The 15,461-nt window shown below is 56.4% G+C and overlaps 1 protein-coding gene across 10 annotated transcripts in view; it reads right to left on the reverse strand.

The window, feature by feature from the left end:
• Nucleotides 1–283: 283 nt before the first annotated feature.
• The window catches only part of Rai1 (retinoic acid induced 1), a 99,415-nt gene continuing 84,237 nt past the window's right edge, over nt 284–15,461 (reverse strand). For all 10 annotated transcript variants that reach the window (XM_087910569.1, XM_087910567.1, XM_087910568.1 and 7 more), the window contains 4 exons: nt 9,590–15,134; nt 6,325–6,418; nt 1,653–1,702; nt 284–1,453 (listed from right to left, as the gene is read on the reverse strand). In XM_087910569.1, coding sequence (XP_087766695.1) covers nt 1,439–1,453; nt 1,653–1,702; nt 6,325–6,418; nt 9,590–15,118 — 5,688 coding nt within the window. In that variant the 5' untranslated portion in view covers nt 15,119–15,134 and the 3' untranslated portion in view covers nt 284–1,438. The remainder of the gene's footprint in view (nt 1,454–1,652; nt 1,703–6,324; nt 6,419–9,589; nt 15,135–15,461) is intronic.

A 15,461-nucleotide genomic window follows, 5' to 3' on the forward strand; every position in this document is an offset into this window, starting at 1 on the left:
TTAGCTCTATCAACCTTGAGAGGCCTTGATGGTCTCAGTTGTCTCTTTGCCCCAGCCCCTCACCAGATCCCGGGGTGATCCAGCACCTGAAGGCCAGGCTCCCATCTCCCTTTATGTCTGGAGCGTCACACACAATTCCCTGGTCAGCTCTGTACACTTGGCGAAGTCTGAGACCACACAGGTCTACTAATGAGCACAATCTGGGATCCCTGTTTGTGTCCCCCGGCCCTTTCCCTCCACTCCCAACCCTAGGGAATGTGGTCTGGATCCACAGGCCGCAAACTTCCAAAACAATCGTGGTATCTTTATTGACTTTTTTTTTTCTGAATGCAATGACTGGTTTTTTTTTTTTTACTCTTAAGGAAAATAAACATCTTTTAGAAACAGCTCGATACACACAATCTTCAGTGTGAAGCAATATACTAATAAGAACACTAGTTGTCTTAACATTTACAGTCTTCATATATATTATATATATGTATATGTATACATATATATACACTATATAACGAGGCCAGATATAATACACACGTTTACCATTTTACAGTCATATGTACAGGAAGTTGCGGGGGGGGGGCTGCATCAGGCCTATTGAAGCGTGGACAGAGCTGAGAACACAAACAGACAGGTGGGGACTGGCCGTGGTGGTGGCGGCGGTGATGGTGGTTGCACAAGGAAGGGGCATCACTGTAGCCCCTAGTCCGGCCAAGGCCAGGTTAGGGCTCTGTGCTGTGGAGCACACGACGCACAGCAGCGACACACAGAAGCGAGCATGTTCCCAACATATATACATTCTATATAACATATATATAGAGGGGTACACAGGTTTGTACATGAAGTCTAGCACTGTCTCTGCCCACGAGCCGAGCAGCGGCAGTTCCTGGAACCCATGGCGGTGCTTAGGGACGGCTGCACATCTGCCTAGAGGGTAGCCAGGCCCAATTTCCTCAAGCTTCCAGACCGGGCTCCATCAGTGGGGTGGAAGACTGGAAAGGGGACAAACAGAAGCCATAGGGCACTGCCCCAGGCCAGCTCATATCAGGGACCACACGGCCTGAGCCCAGGTCTGTCACGACTCTGGGCAAAGCCTTGGGTGCCAGGGTCGCATTCCCCCATTGGCTGGACCTCTACAGAAAGACTTGGGTCCTGCCCCATGTCGTCCACCGAGCCAGCAGCACCCTCGGCCTCTTCTCAGGGGCACAGCTTGCATGCCACGTCATTTCAGAACTTGCAGGGGACTTGCATCCCGCCTGAAGCTGTGCGCCCCGGGCCTGGCTGCCTGGTGGCCTGCCCTCGCCAAGTCTGGCCTGGAACAGGTTTTCTTTGCAACCCGGGCCTCACGCCAGCGCCCGAAGCAGCCGGAACCAAGACCCGGGGTGGGATCAAGGACCAGCTGTGGGCGCAGCTCCTCTTCCTCGGAGGCTCGGCCACATGGGGATTACAACGGCAGCCTCTGTGGGAGGGACAGCATATTATGCCCAAGGCCAACCGCTACTGCCCACCCCAGCCCTTCCAAGCGAGGCCCAGCAGCACACTCAGTGGGCTGTGGTGAAGTGCCTTAGGGCCCTAGTGCCCTCTCTGACCCCTCTGGCGGGGCAGGGAGAAACTGGGTTGGGGAGGGAGTGCTTTCCCCGGGAAGCCTGTTCACCTACCTTATGTTTGGGGCACTTCAAAGTAAAATTCTCCTCAACGAATGTGCAACCTGTGGGCAAAGAGAAGCTTCTGTGACGATGCAGGGCCGGCTGCCAGTGCTGATTCTGAGCACCCAGGTCCTGCTCAGAACCCTCATTAATCCAAACCACCCAGATATCCTCTACCCTGATGTCCCCTCCCTCTCTACACTCAGAAACTTCCCCAGCCCACTGCTACGTGGCCATCTCCAGGTCTTGTCACCCAGCTCTTCCCTACAGCAGAAGGAACTCTCATTCCCTAACATCCCCCTCCCACTCCCCACCCTCCACACCTTGCCTTACTGTGCAAGGCCACTCCTGTCCCAACCTCCTGCACGCATGCGCACACGCACGCACAACTGTCTGTCGGGAGAGGCCCTTGCTCAGAAAGCACTGTGGAGTCTCAGGTTCTGATTGGAATGTCAGCTCCTGAGTGAGCTGCAGCCTCTGGTTTGTAGAAGAGTCATTGTCTGTTGCTTAATGGGTGCTGTGGTGGGTGCCCGTCCTCATATTGGAAGACAGTGTTCTGTGCGGAAGGGCTTATTCTGAGACAGCAGTGACAGGCTCACAGGTCTTCATGCCTCCCTGAGCAGTGTGCGGCTGAGACCTTGCCAGCTGCCATCCACACAAAGGCCCATCTTTTCTCCCTTCTCTGCGCTGACTGAAGTTCACCTTCCCAGACAAACTCTCCCATCTCATACTTAGGATGGTGCAGGCCTGACTATATCCCTTTCCTTTTCCCGCCCAAAGAGGAGGGAGGGGGACACCACCTGAGAAACTTGGCAGGAGAGGTTGTCTTCTGGGGCCAGCGGCTAGTAGGTGTACTAATCACCTACATACATTTGGCTCTGGGACCGGGCTGGACCTCAGTTCCAATACAACCTAACCAGGGTAGTTGCTACTTCCTAGTCAGTTCAGCCAAAATCACCCAACAGTAAGAGCAGAGACTGGAGACGGGGTGAGGGCAGGCAGCTCTGGGGCTGAATACAGATGTTCAGACTGGACCCTATGCTGTGGCCAATATGCTCTCAGAAGTGAGGGGCAGAAGGGGATGGGATAGATAGCCAGTGGCCACCTTGCTTCTAGCAACCCAGGAGCCTGACACCTAGGAGCAGCTGACCCCACGTGGTGAACTATTCCTGGACTAGCCACGTGGCTAGCTGCTCTGGCCTCTTCACTTGCCTGGCTGCTGTTTCCCAGGGCTCCACCTCCCTGACAGCTGTTCAGAGGTGCCCCCCACCCCCAGTGCTGAGAACATGAGTCCAATGGGGACAGCTCCAGAGCCACCTGGCTGCAGGGCAGCTGCTGGTGGGCTGCAGCCCTCTCCCTCCTATTGTGCCCCACCCTTAGCTACATGGCTCTGCCTTTGGCCAACAGAACACAGGTTCCAAAAGCCTTGCTACCTGTTCTTGCAGGGCCCTGCTGTTGTCCTGATGTGCTAGGCCAGCCAACTGAAACAGTGAGCACTGGCCAGTCCCCCCCTCCCCCCCAGAGCCCGAGGAAGGTGTTTATGGTGCTATGTAAGCCACTGCACTGGGTGTGGGAAGGGCAAGAAGCTTGACCCCTGCTACTGATGCCCTATTTTCTCAACTGGCCCTGTCCAAATCAGAATATTTTTGTTTTTGAAGACAGGGTTCCCCTGTGTAGCCCTGGCTATTCTGGAACTCTCATTGTAGACCAGGCTGGCCTCCAACTCACAGAAATCTATCTGCCTCCTGAGTGCTGGGATTAAAGGTGTGCCCTACAACACCCCGCCCAAACCAATTTGTTAAAGTGAGGACACCAGATTTGATATAGCCACTTTCTCATTTTGTCAAGTCCTGTAGAATCCTGTGCCAGCAGTCCCAGCAACCATTTTCTTCTACTTGGGCCACTGTGGTAGTTCATTAGTCTGGATCATGTCAATGTCTTAGATTCCTGTTCGGTGTACAAAGCTGGGCCTACAATCCTACCACTAACAAGCCATGGCTCAACTCATCTGATGCTATGGGACCTAGCTCCAAGATTACCTGTCTGGAATCTTCCCAGCTTAGACAAAATGGGCCTCTTTTATAAGTACACTTTTTTCTTATCTGATGGGACAGCGTTCATGGCCAACCAGACAGAATTTAGAATAACCTGAAAGATGGGCGTCTGGGTATGCCTGGCAGGGATTTCTTTTCTTGAAAAATAATTATGTTTCTGGTGCTTTGACTGCAAAGTACCTTATGAACCACATGTGTGCCTGGTGCCAGTGGAGGCCAAAAAGGGGCATTAAACGCCCTGGAACTGGAGTTTCAAATGTCTATCAAGACACCATGTGAGTGCTGAAGTTGACCCCAAGTGCTCCCCAAGAGCAGTGGTGCTGTCTCTCCACGCGCATGAGGGAGCTGTCTTGATTAGGTCAATCGTAATGAGAACATAGACCGGCTATTCTGTTACGAGTGTGGGGTTTTTTTTTTGTTTGTTTTGGTTTGTTTTTTTGTTTGTTTTTAGGTTTCAAGAGCTTTACTGGGACCTTCCTGAGTGGCCTGTCAGTGTCAGGAACCCAGCTCCCATCCCTACCACACCTGCTGTTGTTGTGGGAACCCTGGAGGAAGGCAGGTGATAGCCTCCTTGGGAAACAGAGGTTCTTCTTTAAAGGGGGCTAAAACTGCAGAACACAAGACAGAAATGAAGTTCAATGTGAGCCAGGCCTGCTGTGGAGTCCAAGGAAACTGCCTTCTAGAGTGTGGTAGTCAGGGAGTATTGGTTACTGTGTGTTTTAAAAAGGTTTTATTATTTTGGGAGAGTGGGTCTCACTATGTAGCCTTGGCTGGCCTGGAGCTCATTCTGTAGACCAGGCTGGTCCTGAACACGGAGATACGCTTGCCTTCACCTTCCAACTACTAGGATGAAAGGCGTGTGCCACCAAGCCTGACTTAAGTTTTATTTTTTTCAAATGTGTATAAATATATGTTTAAGTGGGTATCTGTGGCACTGCAGTAAGGCAAGAAGCCAGAAGAGGGCATCAGATCCACGGGAGCTGAACTTAGAGGTAGTTGTAGGCCACCAGTATGTGGGTGCTGGGAATGGAAGTGGGTACCTCTGCAAGAGAACTCTTAACTTCACAGCCATCTGAGCGAGAATCTCACCATATAGCTCTGACTGACCTGGGACTTGCTATGGAATTCAGGATGGCTTCAAACTCAAAGACATCTGCCTCCGTCTCCCAAGGGTGGGATTAAAGGAGTATGCTACCAAGTCTAGTTCGTTCTTGCTTCTTTTTAGGACAGGTCTTTATCTGCAGCCCTGGCTGTCCTGAACTAAGTAGACCTGCTGGCCTTGATCTCACAAGAGAGCCACAAAGTCTCCCAAAGGTGGGATTTAAGGTGTGCGCCACCACACCCAGCTCTGCTCCTTGACCTACGCAGTGTGACCAGCTCAAGAGCCCGCTGCTCTGACTTCCCTACTTTGCTGGCTTGTGACCTGCGACTGAACCAAAGCAAATCTTTTCTTCCCTAGGCTGCTTAGGTCAGGGCATTTTATCACAGCGACAGAACCTATCTATTACTGTGGCAGAAACATGGCTGAGCCCCTGGGGAGGCTGGACAAGCCTGGCATAGAAGAGAGCAGAGAACGACAGAAAGCCCCAGCCTCTGGGTGGCTGTGGGTGAGACAGCACATGACAAGCTTGTAGCTAGGGACTGGGCAGATTGCCACATGATGACCTTGGTTCAGACAGGTGGCAGAGGGAATGAGGCCTTGCTCTTAGGTTGGGTCCACATTCCAATACAGGTCACCTTGTGATGGAGGTAGAGTCAATGAGGAGCCACTCCTGTGCCCACTAACATCCTTTTTCTATTGAATGTTCGCAGCTCTGCACCACCAGGACTGCTGGCATCTGAGACCCTGTGTGGCTACCAGGGTAGCTTGGCTGGGGCTGATGTTGGCCCAGGATCCAGTGGGCAGTAGCACTGATGGGGTTCCACTGCTCAGACTAGGACAAACGACTAGGTCGGGCTGAAAGGGATGGAGGGTGTGACAGCCTCTGACCCAGGAGACTGCTTTCTGGACAGCCCTGCTGCTGCTGCAGTGAGCAACTGCTCACAGCCCGCTCTGCACATAAGGCCTACGTACAAACACTGTGATGCACACAGGAAGAAGTGCCGTCACTGCCAGGGACTGGACGCTTTCTTTATGGACGAGGGCTTCAAGGTCCCCACTTGATGGGTTAGGGCTGGGCTTCCTGGTCCTATGGCCCACAGACAATGAGGGCAGGTCACAGGGGCCTGTCACATCCCCACAGACCTGCACGGCGAGTCCTAACAGCCAACACGCCAGCTGGTCTGTCTCCACCTTGACCTAAATGCCCCTAGTTTTATTTATTTTTCTGTATCAAGTGCTGGGGCTGGTGTCTCTGGCACTCAGGTATAGGCACATTCTGTGTAAGGGCACAGGACAGTCACTCACAACTGAAACCTATCACTGAGACACACTCTCAGCTCATTTGGTTTTAGTTGGCCTATAACCCCTCCCTCAGGCAGGTAGGGACCGACCCACCTCCACATTTCTGGAACTGAAGTGCAGGCAGAGGCCAAGGGAACAATGAGATAAAGAGTTGCTGGAGCAGATGAGGGCCCCAGGAGTCACATGGGGTCTGAGTTGGAACAGCTGTACCCAGGCCAGCTCTTACCTGTGTCATTGGCACAAGGGTAGTGGTAGGTGTGGATACATCCTTTATAGGAGCACGAGATGGTCGCCCCGGCTTCATGGCAGCTGGAACATGGCTGAAGAGAAAGGAAGGCGAGTGAGTCCTTGTGTGTTCCAGACACGCCCCACGGCACTTCTGCCACAGCGGTACTGAGATACCGCAGGGAGGAAATGCCCTCGAGGGCTGGCCCTCTGCCACCTCCTGGGCTGACACACTGGGTGAGGGACCCTCCTGGGCTAGTGGTGTTAGTCACCACAGTGGCCATGGCTGACAGTCGCCATCTGTCAGGTGCTGCTCCATGCTGCCTCTGGGGTGTCCTCATTCACTGGCTCCTGCTAGCAGCGGCAAGGGCAATGGCTTTCAACTGACCCCCACTTTCCAGATGGTGAGACAGGCCCCCTCCATGTGAGAGAGGGGTGCTCTTTCTAGCCAATTACAGCAGATGCAGATAAATGGGCCGAGGGGAAGAGTTGACATATGACCCCCAAGAGGCTGATCTCATGTGACTCTGATGCCCCCAGACCCTGGCCAACCCCACACTGGTCTCCATGATTTCTGTTGGGCTCGGAGGTTGTGACAGGGCTAGGACAGGACAATGACGAGATGGCTGACAGGGGAGTGACGACAAAACTGGGCATAGGGAGGGATCCAGATGGGTCCCGGGCCAGGCCACCCCTGCTCCCAAGCCTGTCATCACGGTGGGTAGTGAGGTAGGAGTAGAGCAGAGGACAGAGAAGGCTCAGAGACTCAGTGACAGTGCGCCTGGCACCAGGCATGGAGTCCCAGTGCAGCACTGTCTTTTCTAGGCCAGACAACAGAGCTGGGATCAAACCATATGGTCCAGAGGGCCGGGGGACCCAGAACCACAGCCCAGGAGATTGAGGCTGTCCTGGCAGGGTGCATACTGTTCAAACTCTGCAGGTGGAGTGGCCACTGGGGATGGGTCAGCAAGAGAGGAAGACATCCATGCAGGGCTTCCGGATGGGGCTCCCAAGAACCTAGAGTCCTAGGCCCACCTCTTAAGCCACTGAAGGAAGATGAAACACAGTGGGAACCACAAAGTAGATCAAATCTCTCTCACTCTGGCCCTTGGGAACACTGAGCAATTTGAGGGTAACTATGCCCTCCTCCCCGTGGCAGATAGCCCCAAGTCTCACAGTGGCCCTCCCGAGTACTGCGAAGTTTGAGGGTAACCATGGCCCCCTTGTGGCAGACAGTCTCAAGCAGCTCCAAGGCAGAACTGTTCATTGCAGTTAAGAAGAGACTGAGGCACTCTGGGGTGATGACCTTGTTCTTGGCCCCTGGATCCTTAGAGGGGGCATAGCTGATCAACTGTGCCCCATTCCTTGGCCTAGGTACCCACACCAGTCTCCTGAGGATGTGAATCAGCCCCAGGTCTCTGAATTGCAATTCTCCTCTCTAGCCAGGAAATGAGGTGTACGATGACAGTGTGGGTGGCTTAAGACCTGGAAGGTGAGCATGGTGGCTGACAGATAGTGGAAAAGGCCAGTGTCCTGGGTGGGAGCTCGCATTCTGGGGTTTGCAGAGGACATGAGGCTTCCTGAAGTAAGATTTGAACCAGGGTCTTCCTGGTTCCTGGAGAGAGCAGTGCCAACAAGCTCCTGGGGCAGAAAACAATGAGCTGAACTATGACCCTGCAGGTCACTCTTCATGGAACCTGGGAAACCCTGATCTATCCTTCAGTGTATTCTGCGAGGCCATGCCATATGAGCCTGTGGCTGTGGGGTACAGCCTGGCAGCAGATCCCAGCTGCCAGTCATAGGCCAGGCAGGCCCACCTCTGGCAGGGACAAGCCTTCAATATGTAGCCAACCTTGTTCAATGAGGGCCTCTCCTGGCCTTCCCTGTCACGCCAGGGTGTGGTAGCATCAACAGGGCTCAGCAGTGAGTGGCTCCAGCTCCAACTGTGACTCATACACCCTCCTCAGCTCGACATGATGCTGTGTGTGCATGCGTGTGTGTGTAACAAGAGGCCAGCAGCAGAGGGCCAGGTCAGGGAGCAGGGGCCTTTCCCTGCACTCACCAATGTTTCCCCTTGATTATGAGCCCAGTGCTGGGGGTCAGGGACATGTGATGACTGGGTTCCAGTCCTGACCCTCAAAGGAGACCTGGATAATGCAGGGTATCAGGTATCCACTGGACAGGGGCTCCAGTCTTGTTATTTTCTGATGAAGGGGGAGACAAGACTATTTCGAGGTAGCTATGAAGATTAAGTCACTATGGAGCCCAGGAAGACAGGGGTTCGGTGCCTGAATGCTCCATGAACTGGCTGAGGTCCTGAAAGCTGTGCTGTCTGTGTCTCAGGCCCTTTGCAGCAAGGTGGACAGACAACAGGACCCAGAGAGTGTATTAGCCATCACCATGGGCAGGAGATGCCTGGAGCCTGGAGCCAGAGGAGGCATCCACAGTGGTCCCCAAGGTCAAGGATGGGGCCTGGACAGAGTGTTTCTGAGGAACTAGTACGGTAAAGTGTGGGAAGGAGGGAGGCCACTGGATAGTCAGGGTCTTCTGAGTGGGCGGAAGAGGAGGGAATCACCAGAGCTGGTATGGACACCCAGTAAGGTCAGTGTGGATGAGTGCGCTTGGGAGCCTTGCTGCCCAAGGCATGGTCTGCAGAGACAGGAAGTGGCTCTGTCAGTCCCCTTGGTCTGAGGAAACTTAGCTACAGTCACAGCTCAGAATGTTTTCTCCATCCCAGACCTGTGATCCCAAATAGAGTCCTCAAGATCAATGTGTTAATGAGCTAGGTCCTGTGACCTTGCCCCACAGGGCCTGTGGCAGTCCAGCATTCTCTGAATGGAAGGAAGTGTGAGCTTCGGGGCTTCTGTGGCCAGGTAACCCAGGGCTGCCCAGGACATATTGTTTAGGAGCTATCCCAAAGGTCCCAGTTCAGGGGAGACCAGGCCATCTCGGCATTCAACTCAGGAAGGGTTTTGTCTTGCCAGGCCCAACAGCTCCAGTTTTGGGTAGTGTGTGTGTAAGACTGGCCAGTGACATAGAACTGAGACACGTACCCTGGGCAAGGGTGGATAAACATGTCCTGCTGTAGCCCCAGGAATACTTCAACTTGCCTCCACACTTCCAAGAGACTCCAGGGCCTGGAGCCTGTACTCTGGCTACTCGCTGGCTACAGGCACAAGTGACCCAAAGGAAAGCTCCGAAGATAGCTCTGTCAGCTGTCAGTACTTCAAGACCCCAGCCCCTGCCCCAGCTCGCTAGCTTCTTACCATGTCCACAGCTACCTTCATGGCCTCTTGGAGCCCAAAGAGCTTCCCGGCCACCAGGTACACCCCGCTGGTCCACACAGCACAGGCCTCATGTACCCAGTGTTCCTGGGTGTCCCCACCGAGTTCTGCAGGGGCCTCTTTGCTGCACTCATGTTTGCGGCTCTTGTCAGCTGGGGCCACCTCCTCACCCCCGTCCCCCTGCCCATCACAGCAATAGCAACTCTGCAGCCGCCGCGACAGGCCCCGGGCACTGGAGCGCAGGGAGCCCTGCTTGGCAGGGTCAGGGGGGCCATCAGGCCTGGGCAGCCTCCCCAGGGTTGTGGTGGTGGTGACGGTAGTGGTGGGAGCGGTAGCCGTGGCAGCAGCGGTGCCGGCTGCACATTCCAGCCCTTTGACTGTTCTCTCGGGAGGCAGAGAGGCCTCCTCAACGGTGCCCTCCAGCCGCACCTTCTCCTTGAGTTTTGGTTTCTTTTTTGGGAGGCAGTGTTCAGGGTAGTAAGGGCCACAGAGGTCCCCAAGGTCCTTGAAGTTGGCCGGGTTTTGGCAGAGGCAGCAGACAAGGCAAGAGGTACTTAGGGCCTTGGACACGACAGGCCCCAGATGCATGGTGGAGGAGAGGGGCAGGGAGGGCCTCGGCTGCAGCACAGAGCCTCCGGGGAATGTGGTCAGAGAGGCCCCAGCTGGTTCTGAGGAGGAGGAGGAAGAGGCAGAGGAGGAGGAGGCAACAGAGGAGGAGGGCTTCCAGTGAGGCTTGGGCTCATCCCCCGGGGAGTTGACCACAGTGCATATGGTGGTGTAAGCATCTCTCTTCTCCACCCGCACAAAGGGTGAGAAGGCTGGGGTGCGGCTGTCTGCCCTCAGCCGCTTGCAAGAAGAAATGTATTTGAGTCGGATTTCAGGCTCCGCAGGATCCAGGGGCAGTACCTGTTGCTGCCGTCTCCGAGTGGCACGCCCCTTACAGGGTGAAGCATGGGTGGTCTTAGCCCGGCCACGGCTAAGGCGCTTCCGTTTTGAGTAGCTACTGTAGCTGGCTTGGCCTGGCTGCTTCTGTGCCCTTGTCTGGGGCTGGCAGGGCCGGCCTTCAGGGGGCTGGGAGGTCGGTCCCAGCTCCTCTGTCTTTGGCTTCTTGCCTCCTCCACTGGAGCTGTCCTCACCTCCACCCTGAGTGCTGCTGGCCCTGTCATGGGTAGCAAGGGTCAGAGTTTGGCCAGGACAGGGCCGCTTCTCCAACGGCCCTTTAGAGGGTCCCAAGGCCCCGGTCCTGCCTTTCCGGCTCCTTTTCTTCGGTGCCCGGGCAGTGCCTAGGGACGGCAGGGTCTCCGGGGACATGAAGGCCTCAGCTTTGGGACAGTCAGCAGCAGTGGACAGTTTCTTACTATTCAGGAGTTTGCCTTTTAGGGACCTGCTGGCTGAATTTCTACATGATGGCTCGGCCCCTGAAGCTGCTGGCAGCATCTGTCCAGGGCCCATCCCTCCTAGACCCTCTTCTGCCCCAGCTGGACTCCCCCCTGAACGTTTCTCAGGTAAGGCTGGGCTCCGGGGAGTCCCAGGAGGAGCCCCTGCCACTCTGCATGCAAGTTTCTTGAGACCAGGTGAGGTGATCTTCTGTACTATGGCCTCCAGCTTGAGGCCACGGCCCTTTCGGGGTGGCAGCACCTTGGTCCTCACAGCACTGGGCAGGGATGATGCTGTAGCCAGCTCCATGCTTGCAGCAGGAGGCTCCAGTGGTGGGGGCGGGGGTGGCTCCCCACTGCCTCTGGGCCTGGCTCTCTGGGGTGAGGCCATCCTCCTCAAGAGGCCAGGAGAGGCCTCGGCCCTCTCCTCCCTCCCATCTACTCCACTTCCATTGCTGCTTCGAAGGATGAGGCTTCGCTTTTTGGTGGGGACAGGAGCCATGAAGGCTGACTTCCTTTTGAGCGTGTGGAGAGGCCGATCTGAAAGCTTGCTCCCTGGTCCACCAGGCCTGGGTACTTTGACCCGCTGGTTCACCCGGCCTTCCTTCTGGGGCCCACTGGAGACCTTGAATGCAGTGGGTAAGTGGTTGTTGGCAGGGAGCTTCTTGGTGGCACGACAGTCTGGGTTTCGGCTCTCTGAGGGCCGCCGTCGTTTGACATGGAAGACCTGTTGGGGTTTGGTGCGAGACCGGAGAACCATGGAGCGCTGGTCCTTGCCAGGGATGCTGGGAGAGTCTGGCTCCTTGGTCTTGGAGCCCATGGGGCTGCTGTCTGAGGCAACAGGCAGGGCAGCAGGGTTGCTGGGACTGGATGCAGCCTTGGGTGATGGTTTTCCTACCCGCTTGCCAGACTTGAAGGCTGCTCGCTGTTTGCCTCCCAGTTTGTCAGGAGGCGTGGGGGTAGTGGTCAGGCCTGGAGGTCCAGGAGTTTGGGGCTCACTCAGAGCTGTAAGAGAGCGAGTACACATTCTGGGGAGCCCTTCTGACAGCCCCCGGCCTGGAGCTCCAGCCCCTTCTGCCTGTCCCTGGGGGGGTCCTGTGCAGGACTCTGGGAGCAAGAGGTCTTTGGGAAGTGCTGGTACCCTGCACGGAGAGTCTTCAGCCTCAGGCAGCCCCCGGTGCACCCGACGGCTCCGTAAACTTTTACCCCGCGGCACAGGCTCTTTCTTAGCAATGGGCACCTCAGGCACAGCAGGTTTGTTAGGCTTTGGGGCCAGGGAGCCTTCTGAAGTGGCAGAACTACCTGGGGCTCTCTCTATCTCTGGCCCATCTTCTCCTGGCTTCATATGTGACAGTGAAGACTCAAACCAGCTCTGGACCTTTGATTCAGCACCCACAGAGGGGCCCAGGAGGACAGCAGGCTCACCGGAGAGGTGACATGGGGAGGCCCAGTCAGCCTTGGGGTCCAGCACCTCCTCTGCTTCCTCCTTGGTGCAAATCAGTGGGGCCTTGGGGGACAATGGGTCCTGCAGGCTGGGCCTCTGCTCAGGGCTACCCAACAGTTCACACAGGGAGGAATACTCCTCTTCAGCCTCTAGGTCCTCCTTCCTGCCAGGGGGTGGCAACAATGGCAGGTCCCCAAAGTCAGTGGAGGAACAGCAATGCCGGCTGTCCTCCAGCCACTGGTCAGCTTTGCCCACCTCAGGGCACTGCAACAACCCACCCACTTCCTCCTTCACCCCGTCTGCCTCCTGCTGCTTGAAGTCCCCAGACAGTGAAGCTGCTGGCTTCCCAATGGCATGCTCTTCCTGGAAGCCCAAGCAGGCAGAGGTCTCGTGTGTATCTGCTTTGCCCACACTGTCTGAGCCTTTTGAACCCTGCTCCAAGCCCTTGGTGAGCTCACCAGGGTGGAGGCCCCAACGAGGACAAGCATCACCCAAGTTCTCCTCTGGCCAGGCGAAAGGGTTGGCACTGTCCACCGAGCTGGCAGCAGTTGTGTCTGGAAAGCAGTCGAAGGCTGCTGCGGTGGGGTCTGGAGTGGCAGCTCCGAGCAAAGGCTTGGTGCCAAAGGACAGGGGACTGGTTGTCTTCTTCGGGTCAGTGGTGGCAAAGGCCACAGAAGGGTCTTCAAAGAGCCCCGGGCTGAAGTCCTTGGTGCTACCACCCTTGTCCAGCTGCAAGGGTTCAGGTAGGGCTTCTGGTTCCCCGGGCTGGGACCATGGCGTCTTGGCCACAGCGTCCAGGCAGGTGCTGTGGTTCTCCAGTGGGAAGGGCGGCTTGCCATTGTCCTTGGGCAGGCTGGAAGCCTCAGCCCAGGCCTTGTCAGCCTTCTCAACAATGGCTTCCTGAAGCCCCAGGATCTCAGAGGCCAGATCTTCCTGGGCCAGGGCACTGAGCAGCAGCCGTGGGCAGTCCCGCTCGCCTGCCACGAATTTGGAGAAGCTGTCCAGTGGCAGAGTGCTATGCAGGCTCTGGAAAGAGTCATCAGACTTGGTGGACATGTCGTCAGGTGAGGTCACAGAACAGGTAGACACGGACTCAGGCTTAGCCTTGGAGTTGTTGTTGACCCTGGCAGGACTGCCACGGGCCTGGCTGCAGTAGAGGAAGCTGCGCTCTAGAGGGTCCTCGGAGCCACTCAGGTAGTCGGCATCCTGTGGCTCAGCATGCGTGGACTGTGGTGTGCTACTTGGCGGTTCAGACAGCGGTGTGCCTGCTGGCTCAGCTGAGTAGCCACTGCCCTCGGGGCTACAGTGCTGGCTCTTGTGCTGCTCCGGAGTCCTGGCCACAAGGCTCTTGACCCCTTTCTTCTGTGGCATGGCAGCTTTGGACAGCAAGAGCTGCTGCACGGTATTGGAGATGTTTTCCACCTGTGAGGTGAGTGCCGTGAGGCTCTGCAGGCTGAGGTCCGACAGTAAGTTGTCAGGGAGCTTCTCCTTTTGCAGGGGCTTGCAGTTGCTGACCTGGGGGTCCACAGAACTGGCAGCATCTGTGGGGGATGGGTTGAGCAGGGGCATAAAGTGGCTGTGGTCTGTGATGCCTGTGGGGAAGGCCCCAGTACTAAGCGGCTGCTGGCTGTAGGGGAAGTTCTCCAGGTTGGGCATCAGTGGTGACGGGGTGGAGCTATAGGAAGGGGAGCGACCCACAGACCGTGCAGGGGAGTGGCTGGAGCTGGGGCTGAAGGTCTGGTAATACTGCTCGGGAGTCCTGACAGCTGTGTCCGGCGGACAGTAGCCCTGGCCTTGCTGTCCATAGTGTTGGTACTTGGTGAGGTTCTGGTAGTGGAGAGTTTCCTGGGTGTGGTGCCGGCCCTGGAGTGCTTGCTGCTGCTGCTCATAGCCAAGGCGGCCCGATTGGTAAGCGTGAAGATTCTGGACCCGTTGCCCCGGGGCCAGGCTTGCGTTGGCACTCATCGGCCTGTCATGTGGCTGGGCAGATGGCGCTGTGCAACTCTTATAGGAGTGGGCCCCCTGGCCGCCACCCTGCACTGCTGGGGCGTAGCTGGAGGAGGTAGGGAAGGACTGAGAATGCTGGGGAAAGTGGCTGCTCTGGGGGAAAGGCAGAGCGGAAGCAAGGTCATTCTGTGGTTTCTGCCTTTGGAGTTTGGGGTAAGCCAGGGGCTGCTGAGGCTGTGGTGGGGGGGCATGCAGGCTGTGAGTCCGGAAGGAAAGTTGGGGGCCCTGCTCAGGGTACTGCCTGTTTGGGGGCACCACCGTCTTCTTCATCAAGTTCTCCTCATATTTGCTCACTGCCCCTGGCAGGGGCTGAGGCTGGGGAGGTGGTGGCTGTGGGCCCCCCCAGGTCTGAAGACCCTCCTCGCCAGAGTAACGCCCTGGGTAGGGGCTGCTGTCTTGAACATAGGTGGGGAAAGCCGGCCTCCCCTGTAGGGACTTGCTGCCTCGGTGGTACTTGTCTGCAGTTGCCGTGGCCACTGTGCCAGAAGGTGTGCCAGCGCCACCCTCATAGCCTGTATAGGGCTGTGGGTTGTAATAGTCCTTGGCCAGCAGCCGCTGACGATCACAGCTGAGCCCAGCCTGACCTGGCTGCCTGTAGTTCTCCAGGCGCGATGTCTCCTGTGAGGTTTGTGGATAGTTTTGCTGTTTGCCATGGAAACCACACCTTTCTCGAAAAGACTGCATGACTCGGGCCGGTTATCTGTGAAGAGAAGGGGTGGTGGAGAGAAAAAACAGTTCAGACGGCCATATTCCACTCTGCCTCAGCCAGCACCCCTCCTGGCCACCTTCCCACCAGCTGTGCACACACTGACAACCTCTGGGTCTGGGAGATGTGCTCTGAATTGCCCGCAGCTGAGCCATGCTAAGGAGAACTGCCACTGACGTGCACAGTCCAAAACAGGCTGCACTCAGCAAGTCACAGGAATGGCTACACCAGGCCACTCTTGCCAGCTCCTCCCCTCTGCCAGCTTATCTGTACCACCACGCCCAGTCCTCATAGACAGTTCAAGTCAGCAGAGCGATTCCA

This window comes from Myodes glareolus, chromosome 9 (assembly GCF_982192425.1).
Source record: "Myodes glareolus chromosome 9, mMyoGla1.1, whole genome shotgun sequence".
In the NCBI taxonomy this organism is placed as follows: domain Eukaryota; kingdom Metazoa; phylum Chordata; class Mammalia; order Rodentia; family Cricetidae; genus Myodes; species Myodes glareolus.